The 16335-nt window shown below is 34.7% G+C and overlaps 1 protein-coding gene across 1 annotated transcript; it reads left to right on the plus strand.

The window, feature by feature from the left end:
• The first annotated feature begins 1346 nt into the window (after nt 1-1346).
• On the plus strand, nt 1347-15400 carry LOC108196393 (B3 domain-containing transcription repressor VAL2). The gene is made up of 13 exons (XM_017363661.2): nt 1347-1726; nt 2271-2352; nt 2497-2595; nt 4004-4328; nt 4476-4803; nt 5278-5374; nt 6730-6904; nt 7254-7330; nt 12098-12499; nt 13233-13282; nt 13847-13960; nt 14365-14426; nt 14498-15400. Exons 1-13 carry the CDS (start codon nt 1596-1598, stop codon nt 15187-15189), a joined length of 2634 nt encoding a protein of 877 aa, XP_017219150.1. The 5' UTR covers nt 1347-1595; the 3' UTR covers nt 15190-15400.
• The last annotated feature ends 935 nt before the right edge of the window (nt 15401-16335 follow it).

The following is a 16335-nucleotide window of genomic DNA, read 5'->3' on the forward strand; positions in this document are numbered from 1 at the left end:
TTATTGATGAGAGAGGTGTGAACTGGATGGTGGAAGGGGATGGATTTGGAGTAACAGCCTGATCTCGTCAACGATTCCATCGGCTCATGAGGGATGAAATTGAGGGACATGAAGAAGTTGAGAGATATTATGTTTAATAATTCTATAAATTAATGTATGAATAAATATACAAATAATTATAATTGCACATAATCACAATTTCAGTTTTACCCATGCCATTTAACATTAAATGTTAATATTTGACGGTATTTCGTTAAAAAGTTGTGAAATGAATAAAATTTTTATGTTGGGGGATTTATTCTGCCGACATATTAAAATACGAGACCGAATCGAAAAAATGGCAAAAGTTGATGGGTGCAAAGTGCTAATTGTAAAATTAACACTTTCTGCTAGGGGTGTACACGGGTTGGTGAAACCGACCATATTTCACCCGATCCAACCCGAAATTTTTTTTAACCCGATATGTAATTGGGTTAAAAACGTATTAACCCGATTTAATTGAGTTGGACACGGGTTTCATTTTTATAAACCGATCCAGCCCAACCCGATTGAAAAGTACGAAAACATATAACATTTATCCAACCCATCACATATTAGTCCAGTTTATTTGGTTTATTGTATTTGTGTGCTCCTTAAATTTAATATAAAAATTTTTGTTTGCTACTTAAATTTATATGAGATTAAATGTATGAATGAAAAATGAGATTAAATTTATTACTATGCTTGTTTAAGAGTACACAAACATGAATACTATATTCGTTTGCTACTTAAATGTATTTGTGGTCTTAAATTTATCTATTTAAATATCAAACAAATGTAAATGTTTGTCTTACAAATTTATACGATCCAACCAAACCAAACCAATCTGATCCAAACCGAAGTACTACAAATTGGTTTGGGTTGCAAATTTATATGGTTCGGGTTGGGTTGAAATTTTGAAAAGCCGAATTAATTGGATTGGGTTGGCAAATTCCGCTAAACCGCCCAACCCGAACCGTGTACACCCCTACTTTCTGCCTTTAACATTGACCGTTAGTTTTTGACAGAAGTTAGTCAAATGGGTGCAATGTGATTGAAATTTGTAAGCTATAGGTTGTACTTTGCTATAATTCAACGTACGAGACCAAATCGCAAAAACGACCAAAGTTAAGGGGTGCAAAATACTAATTACTCTATATTCTTATATAAATATTTAGGTCCTATTATTAATTTTTGCACAGGACCCCAAAATTTGTTGAGACATCACTCTGTTTAATATTTAATCCATTTTAAAATTTTTAAAAATAAACTAAAACTAAATTACTGGAATGGTTTCTACTAGATTATGATTTTAATCAGTCCGGTCCGAGTCGGACTTATACTTTTTTGCGAGGATGTTTTAGAAATATAAACAATAAACAATGGGCGTTCTTTTCCACGTACCACCTCGATTTCCGTGCCCTGTCATCAAGGGGTTTACCCCAAAACTTTCCGATTTCACACTCATTTCGGTGTAAAAACATTTATATAACATAATCATGATATGCCTGCTGGTATAATCGGCCATATTTATGTCTATATCTCTTTAGGTCTGTGATTTCTTCTATGAACTAGCGATGGCCTCTTTGTCTTGTTCTCTCCCCAAGCTTTGCTTCAATTCCAACTGTAATCAATTGCTTCATCACAACTCTCGCCGTGGATGGCGCCGCCGCACCGGCGACTTCGCCGATTTATGCGATCGATGCGCGTAATTTTCGTTCCTTTTGACCTGTGTTTGACTCTTTGCTTTGGTTTTAACTGTGTGTTATGTATGTCCTTAGTTGTTGTGATTAAGCATTTGTTGACTGTTTGTTTTTAATAACAAACACATGCTTGCGTTAAATTAAATGGTAGCTTAGCTTTGGGATTATGTTGGGAGATATTAGTTGCTGAAATATTACAGCTCAATGATTATAAGTAGAATGTTCTATATCTTGCATATCTTGCAGGGGCATATTAGTCGTGGAATTGTTTCGTCTGAATGATTACTAGATTAAGTATGTATTTGTTCAAATGATTTGTTAACTTAAATGCACCTTTAGCTTAAAGCGGACCACGTGTAGAAATATAAATATCCGGGATTTTCTATAAGATTTGAAGTTCGATTTTGTTATTAATAAAATTGGCAACCCAGTTTAACGCATTTTCACTACAGTTTCATTGCACACATAACTGAACTCCCGACGTTATCGTGATATTGCTTTTCAACTCTTGTCGGTCTGTTAAGTCCAATTGCTTTTCTGTTATTTCAGTACTGCTTTCGAAGAGGGGAACTTTTGCGAGTCTTTCCACCTAAATGCTTCTGGTTGGAGGTCCTGTGAGACGTGTGGGAAGGTCAGATGAGTTTCCTTGTTATACTAATTCTAATTCATAAATATTTGTTTAGGTAGGACAGATTACATTGCATAGGTTGAATCGATTGATTTAGCTGTTGTACTTTTGAAGAGTGAGTCATTATAATGATGATTTTATTTGCAGAAAATTCACTGCGGTTGCATTGTCTCATCTCATATGTTCGTCTTACTGGATGCTGGAGGGATCGAATGTATAACGTGCACAAATAAAAGTCATGTCTTGGTATGCTCATTGAATATGTGCTCTATGTGAATTTTATATTGGCCACTAGTTGGTATTCCATTATATCAATATTTTGTAAATGGGGGTGACTAGGCTGTAAGGCGTTCTGCTATATATAAGCACATATATTGGATATTATGTATATACCAGATTGATTGTAATAATAATTACATCGATGTAAAGATTAGATTATTTGATTAAAACATAGAGATTTTTATTTTTGTTTAACTTTAAGACCTTTGTTATGGGTATGATGATGGTTGAATAGTACAAGTTGATAATACACACACTAGCTTAAATCCCGCGCGATGCATGGGTTAATTTTAAAATTTGTTGTATCATTATATATATTTTAATGTATCTTTTCTGTAAAGAGAAATGGTGGAGGCCCTAAAAAGATTTCCCAAAAATTTCCCAAAAAGTGATGTGGCAACTGGCAAGTTGTTATTGATTATAAATGGTCCCCCTTGTATGCACATTCATTTCACTAATTAAAACATGCCATGTGTTTTTTGAAGTTATTTTGGGAGTTGTTTTAGTACCCTTAGCATTGTTAATTTGTAAAAGATGTGTTAATTACAAATAGTATGTTGTGTAATTATATTAGAATATATATTTAGAAATAATAGTATAAATATTCAATATTTATATGTTTTTGATGGATTCAAACCTTTGACATCTAATAGTAAGTTAGTTGATTAAATATATTAATATATTATTGAGCAATTTTTTATTGTAAGATAGAATACCGAAAACAAGAAAAAAACTTTAATATATATTTGAACGCTTAATGCGCCCAGACCCCACGCAAACTTAATTCACATAACTTGTTAAGATAAAGGTGGTCTGGACACCTTTCAATTTTTACCGCCTTTCCGCCTAGGTGATGTCTTAAAAACTATGTTTTTGTCATCCCTTGTTGTGACCTGTTCAATATTATTTGATGATTTTTGGGATAGTATTTCGAACTTTAGGTGGGACAATTAGGTTGAGGACTGGTTACTTTCGCTTCTATAAATGACAGACAATCTTAATTTTTTTGTTTATCTATGCTACAACCTTCCTTGGATGATAAAGAGATATTAAACCGGACTTGCCAATATATAAATTGTTTAATTAAGGAGTGCATTATCATGCAGTCGTTAATATTAGAAGTTCCCTTCTATTCTAGTTACTTAACATTGAATGAAAACAAAATTGGTAAAGGGTTTATAGCCATTATTGATTCGATTTATAAATTTACGCGAGGTACATCTTTTATGTTCTTTTTTTTCTGAGTGATTATGTTATATTTGGATACAAATTTTGTTTAGCCTCACTCGAGGGTAATGTACACCCAGCTAGCCAAGTACTAAAGAGAAAGCTACTTGATTAGTTATACCACTTCTTTATTTGTCTTATGTTTTAGACACCAAACCCTGCATGGCCACCACCTTCACTTATCTTACCGGTGCTACCTGAAAGAGTCAAAGATCTCTCTGTAACAAATTGGAGTTCGATAGCTGCATCAGGGCCCAAGCCTTGTCGTCAAGCGCCTACGTTCTTTGATCAAGACTTGCATCCAAAGATGCCTGTAGAAGTTGACATATCTACCGGCATTAATAGGCACATTGGAAGTAAAAAACTCACCAACTCTCCCATAGAGAAAAGGAACAATCTGGATGCTTCTGGAAGACTTGTAAATGGAAGTTTGAAGCATGGTGCTTCACTGTTACTAGAAAATGGGACATCTGGTAGATGCATTCTCCTTTCTACTATATCTCTTAATTTTAATATATTGATTTGTGATGATTGGCAAACCTGTGTTGTCGTGCAATTAAAACCCCTTGTATTAAACATGAGTTGTTGGCCTAATCTGCTGAGCCGCATTTATGTGACAGTAAGCAAGTGTGACGAGCAGCCTAGTGCATATGGTAATGATAAACCACTGAGTGCTGTATCAAAAGATGAAACTTCTAGTCCTCATATACATCTGGCTCACAATCATGCATCAAAAAGTAAAACAGGGGACCATTTCAAGGTTTCTGTAAGTTATGCACAACGATCAACTCCTCCAACAGCAGCAGTGAAAAACTTCGGAAGTCCCAATGGAGTTGGCTCATCTGGTGAATCTCGAACCTGCAATGAAAGGCCTCAAGGTCGAAATCAGTTACTTCCACGGTACTGGCCTAAGATAACTGACAAGGAGCTGCAACAAATGTCAGGAGAGTATCCTAATTTTTTATGTTAACATCCTATATGCTCTATCCATTTTATATATATATATATATATATATATATATATATATATATATATAGATATAAGTTCTTAGTTTACAGCAAATGAGGGCTCTATAAATTATTTCTTGAAAATCAAACCCATATTCGTGAAAATTAGATGATGGACGTTGGAAATCTAGCAACCGTAATTTATGATCATTGTAAGTCGGTAATACAAGGAATACATTTTCTGTGGGAAATTTCCGCGGGAATTTGGGTTATAGGCTAATATCCTCTTTCTTGGTGAACTCGTGAAAGCATAAAGTCTGCACTGTTGATGAGAAGCAAATTTGTGTTTGCATTTTCAGTCTGATAACTTTTTGCGGTATTGTTTAATGTTGTGTTAGATCTTTTCGGTGCACACAAACCCACCCCCACACACACGTTAAGCAGCATTTTTTGTTATCCTTGATCAGATGTTAGCACAAACTGTGTAATTACGCCTTTGTTTGAGAAGACGTTAACTGCCAGCGATGCTGGAAAGATTGGGCGTTTAGTTCTTCCAAAAAAATGTGCAGAGGTAAAGCATTAGTTGATTACTCTCAGATTACTGGTGCATGTATTTAACTGTCGTACTATATCTATGAAAGTTGACTGCATTGTTAATTGTAAATGTATAATATATTTCGCTTGTATTCCTATCAGCTACACATAATATATATCATGAGGACACAAGGTTTTTCTCCATTTGATTTTGTGTATTGTTGCTACCTTCATCTAGGGAACAAGTTCTGTTTTCTTAGACTATCTCTTTATTTAAGCTGAATATTTCACTTCAACCGTTGAGCACTTGACCTTGTCTTGGATGATAGTGTGTGGACTGTGGACAACAATTAACCAAATCTTGGTTCGTGAAGTACCTAAGCTAAGTGTAACTGTAAAATAAATTTACACAATTAAATAAAAATATGTGTGTCGTTTCTTTTGTAGCGTAGTACATTCAGGGATGATGTGTACGGGGTGGGGGTCGAATGGATCTTGTAGTTAAACTTAAATCACAGTTTATGACAAAAGTTGTTGTGCTGGTGAACTGTAGTTAGTAGGATTGTGGCGGTATGGTGAATTCTAATAAGAAGGAGCTATGTGCATCAAGCCATCAACAACATCCAGTTGCGGTTATATACATTTGAAATTCACTCAGAAGTATATGGACTGCCTGGTGATTGTTGTTACAAAAGTTTCTTATATTTGAGCTATGAATGTATTTACTCATTCTGCATTTCCACACGAGTAAGTAATTTTAGACTATGTTACCCGGACTCTTCATTTTGTCTCGAGTATCCGTGTCGGACACTCGACACTCGGACATGGGTATGGACACTCCTACACTTATTTTAAGACAAAAACATGTAAAATTTTCAAATTAATGCTGAGTTCGACACTTCGACACGTATCCATGTTGGACACTATTAGCCGAGTCCGAGTAACTTAGATTTTAGATATTTTTACACAAGTTCCTTATATTTGAGCTATTAAAGTACTTACTCATTCTACATTTCCACACGAGTAACTAATTTTAGATATTTTAAGCATGTGTGATTTGATTTATTATGCAAGTAAAAATGTGTATGTAGTGCATAGAGTCTTTCTGTTATATACTCTATGTCTTTCTATAGTTCATGTAGTCATATTTTATAATCTGCGGCTTTGATGGCTGGTTTACTAGACTTTTTGGACATCCATGAATAGCATGTAAACAGCATAAGAAGGAAGTACCACTTCTTTTCTTTTTAATATTTTCAATTATTATATAGGATAAACTCATATGCTAGCGATTGCCCTTGTTTTCCAGGGTTTTATGATATATGACACCTAGAGTGAGGTTGGACTAGATATATGGCGGTTATTTTGATGTTTACTATATATCTTGTGCAGGTTTACCTTCCTTCAATTTCTAACTCAGAAGGAATACCTCTTCTTGTACAAGATTTGAAAGGACAGGAGTGGGTATTTCAGTTTCGATTCTGGCCCAACAATAACAGCAGAATGTATGTTTTAGAGGGGGTCATTCCTTATATTCAATCTATGCAATTGCGAGCAGGCGATACAGGTAAGACATCTATTCTCTAAAAGCTATTTTGGGGAAATTATATTGCCCTTTCTTTTGTACAGATGTCAAACTGTCTGATAATTTTTTTTATAGTAGCTACTTTCTTCAAAGCATTCTCCCTTTGGATTGGCATGTTTGTTGTTTGTTCTATTTCTCAAACATTTCCTAATGCTTTTATATTCTTGCAACTCATGTATTGGTTGTGTTTATTTGTCTCATTAAACATACTATTACTATCTTTGCTCGTTCTTTTAAATAATCCTCATGAGGCTTTTATGTTGCACTGTTTGATTCTAAAATATGAGTTTGCAGTGCTTTAAGATGGGACTAAAATATTTTCTTTTATCAGTAACATTTAGTAGGTTGGAGCCTCATGGAAAGTTGGTCCTGGGATGCAGGAAGAAGACTTCCACTTCATCAGATCAGGTTTGATTTACTTGGATCCAGTAAGCATATAGAGGAAAGCCTATAGAGGACTAGTAATAGTCTCCACAAATTTTAAATATGTGGTCAGATTGCTGTAAGAAATAATAAGGGTTTAATTAACATGTATACACTTGAAATATTACAGAATTGGAAGTAAAAATTAAATAACAATTAGCATAACCGCAAATCCAGCCCAAATTACTTTATAACTCATGTTCTTTTTAAAAAAAAATTTGACCCTTACAAGTTAAGCGTTCAAAAGGTAAAGGTGTCAAGAGGGCTTGGAATCAGGATCATATGTCATATATTTTATCACTCCACCTTAATCGAAAGCCCATATCTTGGGTTGAATAGTAGATCATATGCCATTTTTTTGTGAATAATAATTTGCCTCGGTGGCCATAATAATATATTATGATACTATCCGGAGAAGCAAGATCTCGGTGGCCATAATAATATATTATGATACTATCCGGAGAAGCAAGATCTATGCCAACATGAGCTCTGTGATACTTTGATATCAGGACCTGGGCTTACAAGGATATGCAACTTCAACAAACCCGTCCCCATTACTAATAAATGGTTCTATTATTTTACCCAGTCCAAAAGTCTAATACCAAATATTATATAATTGTACTATTGTGAATGTATATCTTATTATTTTAACCTGGTCCATTGATGATTAGAGAGTCCATTCTATTATTTGATTCGACCAAAAAGACCATATATTGACTATATATGTGTTACTTTAACCTCATCCAAAGTGGCCAAGTGGGGGCCTTAAGTGGTCGATAGTGGTGAATGTCGTGATGACAAGGGTGGTGGCGGAGGCGATGATGGTGGTGGCGGGAGCCGGGAGGGCCATCATTGTAGTAGAGGCGTAAATGTTGTGATATATAGTGTTTGTATGTGTGTTTGAATTCGAGTATTGTATATAAAACAGTGATCTCCAGTGTATAAATCGAGTTATTTTTGTTTGTAGACAGTGATCCGAAATTATTCAGGACTAGTTTCTAAGCTAATTTGGTTTCTATTAGGATAAGACACACACACAGATATATATATATATATATATATATATATATATATATATATATATATATATATATATATATATATATATATATTTATTTATTTATAGGTATATAGGGTCCTACTCCAATACAAACTACTAAAATACAAACCAATGCAATTAAGTAGAATAGGAAGGGTTTTGGGGACTAAGATTAACCTTGAGGTGGGCCTAGTAGTGTCGGATGAGGCCTAGTGGGACCGTGATGGGACTCAGTTTTGGCTCCTAGGGAAGTGTGGAGCCTTCCCAAGGCCTGTCTGGAGCTTTGGCGGGGGTGGGTCGTAGGTGGGTCATGTCATATAGGGGGTAGGTGATGACAATAGAGGGTGGTGATGACGTTTAGGGGTGGTTTCCATTGGTTTCCATTTTAGTTTGTATTTTAGTGTTTTTTATTTAAGCAATTGCAAAGATATATATAAATACAAACCTAAATTAAAGTAAAAACTATAAACTAATCTAAGCCCTTAAATAAATCTAATTTAATGGCTTCATCGAAGTCACTATGCATAATTAAAATACACCCTTCCACACATGTTCCCACATTATCCCCTCCATTTCTAATTTGATTTTTCCCATCAACAGGTGAGCTTTTTCTGAAATCTGACCTCATTGTATGTTTTCCACCTACCCACGATTAGTTTGCATACTATATGTGTTATATCTCGATGTGATTTAGGAATTTGTTTAGTTTAGTTTTTAGTTTTTAATTTTAAAGAGGTTAGTGTGTGTGTGTGTGTGTCTATATATATATATATAGAGAGAGAGAAAGAGTTTTACTCTAATACAAACCTCCTTATTCTACAAACGAAAAACTATCATTAAATTCCTAAGAGAATATCACTAAATTCTCCAACAACCCCACTTCTCCTTCTCCAGGTCAGCCTTTACCTCCACCCCACTTCCGGCAACTTCAACGTCGCCAAGTCTGCCGCTCCATCCACGTCCGCCGCCCCCATATCTACCATCTCCACCGTCACCTCGACCACATCCTTCTCTTTTCCGTTGACAACATCACCACCCCTACATACAACCTAAATATATACACACACATTAATTCATATTTTACCCGGTAGCTTCCATCTCCAGTAATCTCGGCATCGACTGTGAAATTCATCTTACACACCCATCACATCTATCTGATATCCTTCAATCTCCACAACACCAGCAACACCAGTTAAATTATAGCTACAACCACCCCAGTTTTGCGACACCCACCAATAAATCGAAACTATTGTTCCATCAACTCCTTTCATGTCTACCACCTTCATCTCCTCCTTCACATCCACTATCTCCACCACCCCCAGAATCAAGTACAAGAACGGATCCACAAATTTTCAACGATCTCTGGAAGATTTCACCATTTTTTACAATACAGATCACTAAATTTAAAAGAGAATATCACTAAATTGTATTAAGAATATCACCAAGTTGAATTGGTTTTTAGTTTTTATTTAAGAGTTGATTTGTATTTGATCACTAGCCTATATATATACATGCTAGTGATCAAATAAAAACCCAAATGAAAATGAAAACTACAAACTAATCTCAACCCTTAAATTAATTAAATCTAATGGCCCTCTAGAAAATAGTGATTTGTGTTGCAAAAATTGGTGAAAACCTCCGGATCTATCCTTGTTGTCGATTCTGGTGGTGGTGGATTTGGCGGTGGTGGAGATAGTGGAGTGGAGATGGAGGCGGTGGACATGGAGGCGGGGGTGGAGATGGCAGAGGTTGGGGTTGAGATGTCGGAGTTGGAGATTGAGGTGGATATAAATCACACCGACTATAATGCATTTTCAGATAGTAAAAATAACTGTATTCCAGATAGTAAAAGATAGGGTCACATCCACTTCACTAATTCAATATTTTATTATTTGCAGAATATGTGTGTACTACCCTGTGTTTATCTTTTTATTTGTGTTAGTAGACATGTGATAATATTTTTAATATATGAAAAGAGCTTTTTACAAACAGCATTTTGTACTATAAAGTTCTAAAATTTTACGTGTATTCTATAGATTAAGATACTTTATAATTGCTGGGTTTTGTAAAATTAAATGATTAATTTGTTTTTTAAAAATATCAAATTATGTGTCGTACTAAAATGTAAAAATAGGGAACACATTTACGTAAACAAAATGTTTTGATAATATTTTACAGGACACTTCTATTTGTCTTTATTAAAATAATTACTTGTACAGAATAGTGTGTTCAGTATTTTTATACAAGAAAACTGAATTCATAGAAGAACAAATATTTTACATTGAATTGATAAGTCACAAAATATATTTTTTGTGGAACATATTAGTTTGTTGTCTTATATCATTTACAGTTCATAGTAATTTTTGTAAGGTGGCATATTTTTATACAATAAAATATATCATAACATGACTGATAAAAGAAATGGAATATAAACCAACACACAACTTAGAAACTAAATGAAATTGACGCTGGCCTTATCCTAGAATCAGACTGCGTGCTTCTGGTATGTATGATTTAATTCTAATCTAAAGGCTAAGCATGAGTTACCTAGCTTACTCAAATATACAGTTCTATACTCAAATATACAGTTTTTCACAGAGACTAACCCATATGTATATGGATGCGGGTACCCAGCATACATATGTTACAGCATACTATTATTGGCTTAAACCTTCTACAGCGGAAAAATCACTAATTCTGGGGTTTCTCTCGTTCAGCGCCTTTTTCCCGCTGGATGTATGTTAACATTCAACTATTCTGGACTAGCTGTTATATGTTTGTGTGGATATATTTATATATAGATATACATTTATATGTGCGCATATATATATAGGCAAGTGATCAAATAGAAACCAATCTTATTTTAGAAACTAGAAACCACTCCTTGAATCACTGTTTATAACTAGTGAAATCACTAATTTCTATGTTCTTAATCACTATTTTATACAGTATATTCATCAGTATTTTTATTTTTAATAATTGAGAAAATTTATTTATGATTGACATTGGTCGTCGATTATTGATGATCAATTATAGTTGTAGAAGGTCTATGATGGTAGCAAATGACGGGATAAGGTGTGTGGTCATGGTAAATAGTCATTAGTAGTGGCAAGTTATGATGACAAACGGCGATAGGCAAATCATGGTTGTAAGTGAAGCGGGCAGTAGCGAAAGAGGTTGATAGTGATACCAAGAGTTTCATCAATGTAGTATGATTGAACATGATGGTGATATACGATGTATATATGTGTATTTATATATCTATATTTGTCAGATTTTGCATATATAAATCAGTGATTTCTGATATTAAAATAAGTGATTTTTGTAGTTAAGAACGATGATGAAAAACTAGCCAGAGACTAGTTTCTAGTTTCTAGGCTAATTTAGTTTCTAGTGGAGTAAGCCCCTATATATATACACATTTATATGTTTATATATATATTATGTCATTTCTTCCGTAAGCTTGGAAGCTAACCTTGTTCTCCCCTCTTTATCATAAATAAACGTTGTGCTTCTATCTTATTTTCTGTGAATCAAACCTTTGGCCCTTTTTGAAATCTTCGCTACGGTTTGAGTCCCTCTCAAGTCCATCACAGCCATGAACCAAAAATCCCTCCTTGAATATTATATAAGGCATAATAAGATGTTTTTTCACTTCACATTTTTGGGGTAAATATATGTCATAATTTCTCGGTTCTCTTCTTTTTTTACAGATAACGGAATCAGTTAATACTGGTGATAAAGTGTATGCCGGAGAAGCTATAGCGAAAACTACTAAACCTGGAGAAGTCATGGATCAGCGTTATTCGAATGGCAATTCAGCATCATCTAACCTTTTGCCAATGAATAAGGCAGACATAGCAGACTCAGCAAGAAACTGTTTTGAAGTTGAAATCCACAACAATGCCAAGGCAGTGCCTGGAGCTAAACTAGATTTATGTAGTAAGAGGGAGCATACTGGCTTAGGTCCAAAGAGTAAAAGATTACGAATCGAAACCGAGGAGTTAATGGAGCTAAAGCTCACCTGGGAGCAGGCTCAAGGACTGTTTCGTCGTCCTCCCAATGATGTCCCGAAGGTCGTGGTTATTGAAGGCTGCGAAATTGAAGAATATGAGGTAACATCACTTGTTCTCCGTTCATGATCATAAATTATTGGTGAGCCAATTTTATCTTCCTCTAATAGATCTGCTTATCTTCTTTTCTCTTCACCATTATGAATCTAGCAGTGTCTTCGTACGGAAATCTTATGGTAGAGTATTGGTGAGCAAATTCTATTTTAAATTGATCTGCTTCTATTCTGTTTTTTCTTCACAACTGAATCTAGTAGCAGAACAACTGATTAGCTGAATCCAGATGTATTCTCTTAATTAGAGATCACAAAATTAAGTCTTTAAAAACTTAATGCGTTACTACGTGCCACGATAGATATATACTAGATAATGAATTTTAATATGAAACGTAGAGGTAGGTATACAAATGAACTGATACAACTACTTATACTGCTAGGATTCAAATACTTGGGACCAATGTGTCTGCTGCCTTTACATACAGATACATAAATTCTGTTTGTTTGTTTCACATTTTCTCTGTGATGTTCTTAGTTGCTTTTTTTGCTAATACTTAAATTGTTTGCATGAAATATGTGAATGCAGTTAACAAGCTAGTAAAGGTCTTCACTGAATTGAACTAGGCTATTTAAGTCCTAGATGAATAAAGTGATTATTTTATTAGATAATTCTTCTTGTTTTGTATATAAGCTAGGGTCTTGTTAGTTTTGCAAAATTGTTTCTTTTTAAACCTATGCAATAGCTATATATAAATAACAGCAGGACATGTTTTCGTTTGCAGGAGCCACCAATTATAGGAATGCCTACTATTGTAGCAACAGATGATGTGGGGTAAGTCATTCATATGCGTAACTTCTTCAAATTAGTTTATTGTGTTACTTTGATGTCAATCTGTCCTATTGATCTCTAGAAAACAATTGTATTTTTAAGTTCCTATTTAAGCTAGTGAGCAATGTTTTTGTATCATTTATCAAGACAACCTTCTCTTTTTGTGGGGGGTGGGGGACAACACCAGGGAGAGGCTAATGTTGCTTCTGGGAGATAATATTCCCTCCCTATCTTGGGTGTGAATGGTACTTGGTGAGTTCTCCATAAGTTCTAATTAATACAGTCGTAACACAGTGAGTAATGGCTGCCGATATTCTTAACTTTATCGAGATTCAAGTAGGTAGATTCCTTGTATATATGCTCATATATGATTGTAAGGTTCGTCTTAGAAAACATTATGTGACTGACTCGTTCACAAACATTAAAAGTTATATCAGTAATTCAGACCTGAGTGCTACTGTCCTAGCACTAGGGATTACTATGGCTTAAGTTTCACTTCAATGGACTTTTTAGAATTATTTTGTCCTGTTGCTACTGAGTGTCAATGCTATATATCACTTGTGTCAGTGAAAGCGTTCAATGGGCACAATGCGGGAATTGTTCCAAATGGCGTAAAGTTCCGGGCTATGCTATTGTTCCATCAGGGTGGACATGCTCTGGAAACTTATGGGATCCTAAGAGGTAAGGATATTCTTCGACCAATGACATAGCACCAATGTTTTAATTGGCCTAGTACTTGTTTCAGCACTCGTGTCTCTGATGATTGTACCATTAAAAATATAAATCCCTTGCAATAATGACTTTCCCATATAGTTTTCTCTTTAAAGTTGCTTAAAAGGGTTAGAGCTGTAGACAATTTTGATTTGAAAGTTAGTTCCCTAGTTACCTTTTCATTATAATTTAAAAGTTTGATTTTTATTAATTGTTCAGATCATGCAATATATACTTGCATATATGTATATTATGCATATTATACAGAGATGTATTTGCATGATAAAATTTGCTTGCCTTTAGTTTCAACTGACACTAGCCAAGGAGCAATCAGGATTTGAGATGATAATATTCGTTTTGCCTTTTACCGTCAGATCTCTTTGTTCTGTTGATCAAGAATTAACATCTGAGGAGCTCCAAGATTTGCTACCAGCAGGTAATATCGGTATAATTGCTTTCTGGACATAAAATTTTTCTCTTTCATCTATTGATATTATTGTCATGCAGCTGGAGCTAAAAAATTGAAAACTGACAAAGAGAATCCAGATTCACTTGAGGCTTTAGAAGGGCTAGACGCACTTGCTAACCTAGCTATCATGGAAGATGGAGATGTTGATGCGTCATCATCACAGTTTACAACCAAACACCAGTTTACAACAAAACACCCTCGTCATAGACCTGGTTGCTCTTGCATAGTTTGCATTCAACCTGCTAGTGGGAAGGGCCAAAAGCACAAGCCAACATGTGTATGTAATGTTTGCTCGACAGTAAAGCGCCGTTTTAAAACCCTGCTGTTGCGGCGGCAGACGAAGCAATCAGAGAAAGAAGCTGAAACAGCACAACAAAAGCTACAACAGTCTGAACAATCAGGTGATGAGGAAGTCCAGATGTTCTGTGAAACTAGAAACGGTAGTCCTAGCCATAATTTGGTGATGAATAAGGGTTTTAGCCACGACCAGAGTAAGAAAAAATCATCTAATTCTCATTTCGAAGGTCAGATTGACCTCAATATACATCCAGAACGAGATGGAGATTTATCGTCTCTTCTTAATTCTGTTGGCATCACTAGGACGCTCCAAGATGCTACTCAACAAAAGATCTCAAGCTTAGGAGGGAATTCGACAAACTCTCAGCCACATCTTTCGGGAGTTGTAGGAAATTACAGCAATGGTGTTTTGCATGATGGTAGTAGGCATTAGAATGCTGAATCAGAACATCCAAGTTTTTTAGTAACTAAAAGATGATAAAGCACTGTTGTATCCGGAGCAAGTCAGTCTTGTTGATGGAAGTACTTTAGCTGGTGTACATTATCTGTATCAGGACTATGCTGCTTTAAATATGTACATAAAGACATGCAGTGTGTAGATGATAGATCTATGGTTACAAATTTTAAGTAATTATGTTACACAAGCAGTTGTGTCTGACGATCACCATACAGTAACAGTAGAATGTGTTTTATTTTTATAGAAACGGCCCTAGTGATGTAATGGAGGCATGCAAGTGTAGGCAGTAAGACTGTAAGAGCCAGTTTTTCTCCCCTGCTAATTTTAGATAGCATTATATTGGAAAAGAATAGAAAATAATTTACAAGGTACGAGTTAATCCTGTGTGCACAATTTGCACTAGGTTAGTATGAGTTCCAATGGGTAGTCCATCCTGTTGTGACCGCTACCGATGCTGATATGAATGATTTTCATAGCCGTATGTAGTTGCAAGAATTGTCCTCCAAATCCAAAAAAAGTCATCAAGTTGATCTAAAAAGACCTACACTCCAGCCTTGTGCTTGTGCAGTGAACTTACTTCGCCACAAAGACAGTATCTTTCTTCAAAATTTGAATTGTGTGCAGTAACGTGACAAGTTTGAGGTACTTTTTTAGAGACAGTTTGATGAACTTGTCTTGTTACTTAAACTTAACTAACGTAAAAGTGATTTATGGTATCAGAAAAAATTTAAATAACGTAAAAGTGATTTATGGTATCAGAAAAAATTTAAAAAAAAACAAGTAACGCGAAAAATTTAGAGATAGTTTGATGAAAAAAGTACTTTGAATACTTTAACTTAAGTAACGCAATTTTTTCTTTCCCCAATTTTTTAGAATAACGTGAAAAAGTACCTTAAGTGAACCTACTTCGCCACAAGGTAATTTTTTGAGTGACTGATTTTTTAAATTTTTTCTATGTCATAAATCACTTTTAAATTTATTATTATTTTAATAATTTCTAAATTATTAATAAATTAAAATTATCACATAATTTATGTTAAGTCTAACAAATTATGTGCTCAACCAGAAGTGTTTGAAGTTGGCCAACAAATAACCAGTAAATCTTTCTATGTACTAAAATAA

The sequence above is a fragment of the Daucus carota genome, chromosome 7 (assembly GCF_001625215.2).
Source record: "Daucus carota subsp. sativus chromosome 7, DH1 v3.0, whole genome shotgun sequence".
Classification (NCBI taxonomy): Eukaryota; Viridiplantae; Streptophyta; class Magnoliopsida; order Apiales; family Apiaceae; genus Daucus; species Daucus carota.

Coding starts and splice junctions, on each gene's coding strand:
- LOC108196393 (XM_017363661.2), top strand. CDS start 1,596: ATGGCCTCTTTGTCTTGTTCTCTCCCCAAGCTTTGCTTCAATTCCAAC. Junction 4,804..5,277: donor CTGCAACAAATGTCAGGAGA/GTATCCTAATTT, acceptor ATCAGATGTTAG/CACAAACTGTGTAATTACGC. Junction 13,961..14,364: donor AACTTATGGGATCCTAAGAG/GTAAGGATATTC, acceptor TTTTACCGTCAG/ATCTCTTTGTTCTGTTGATC.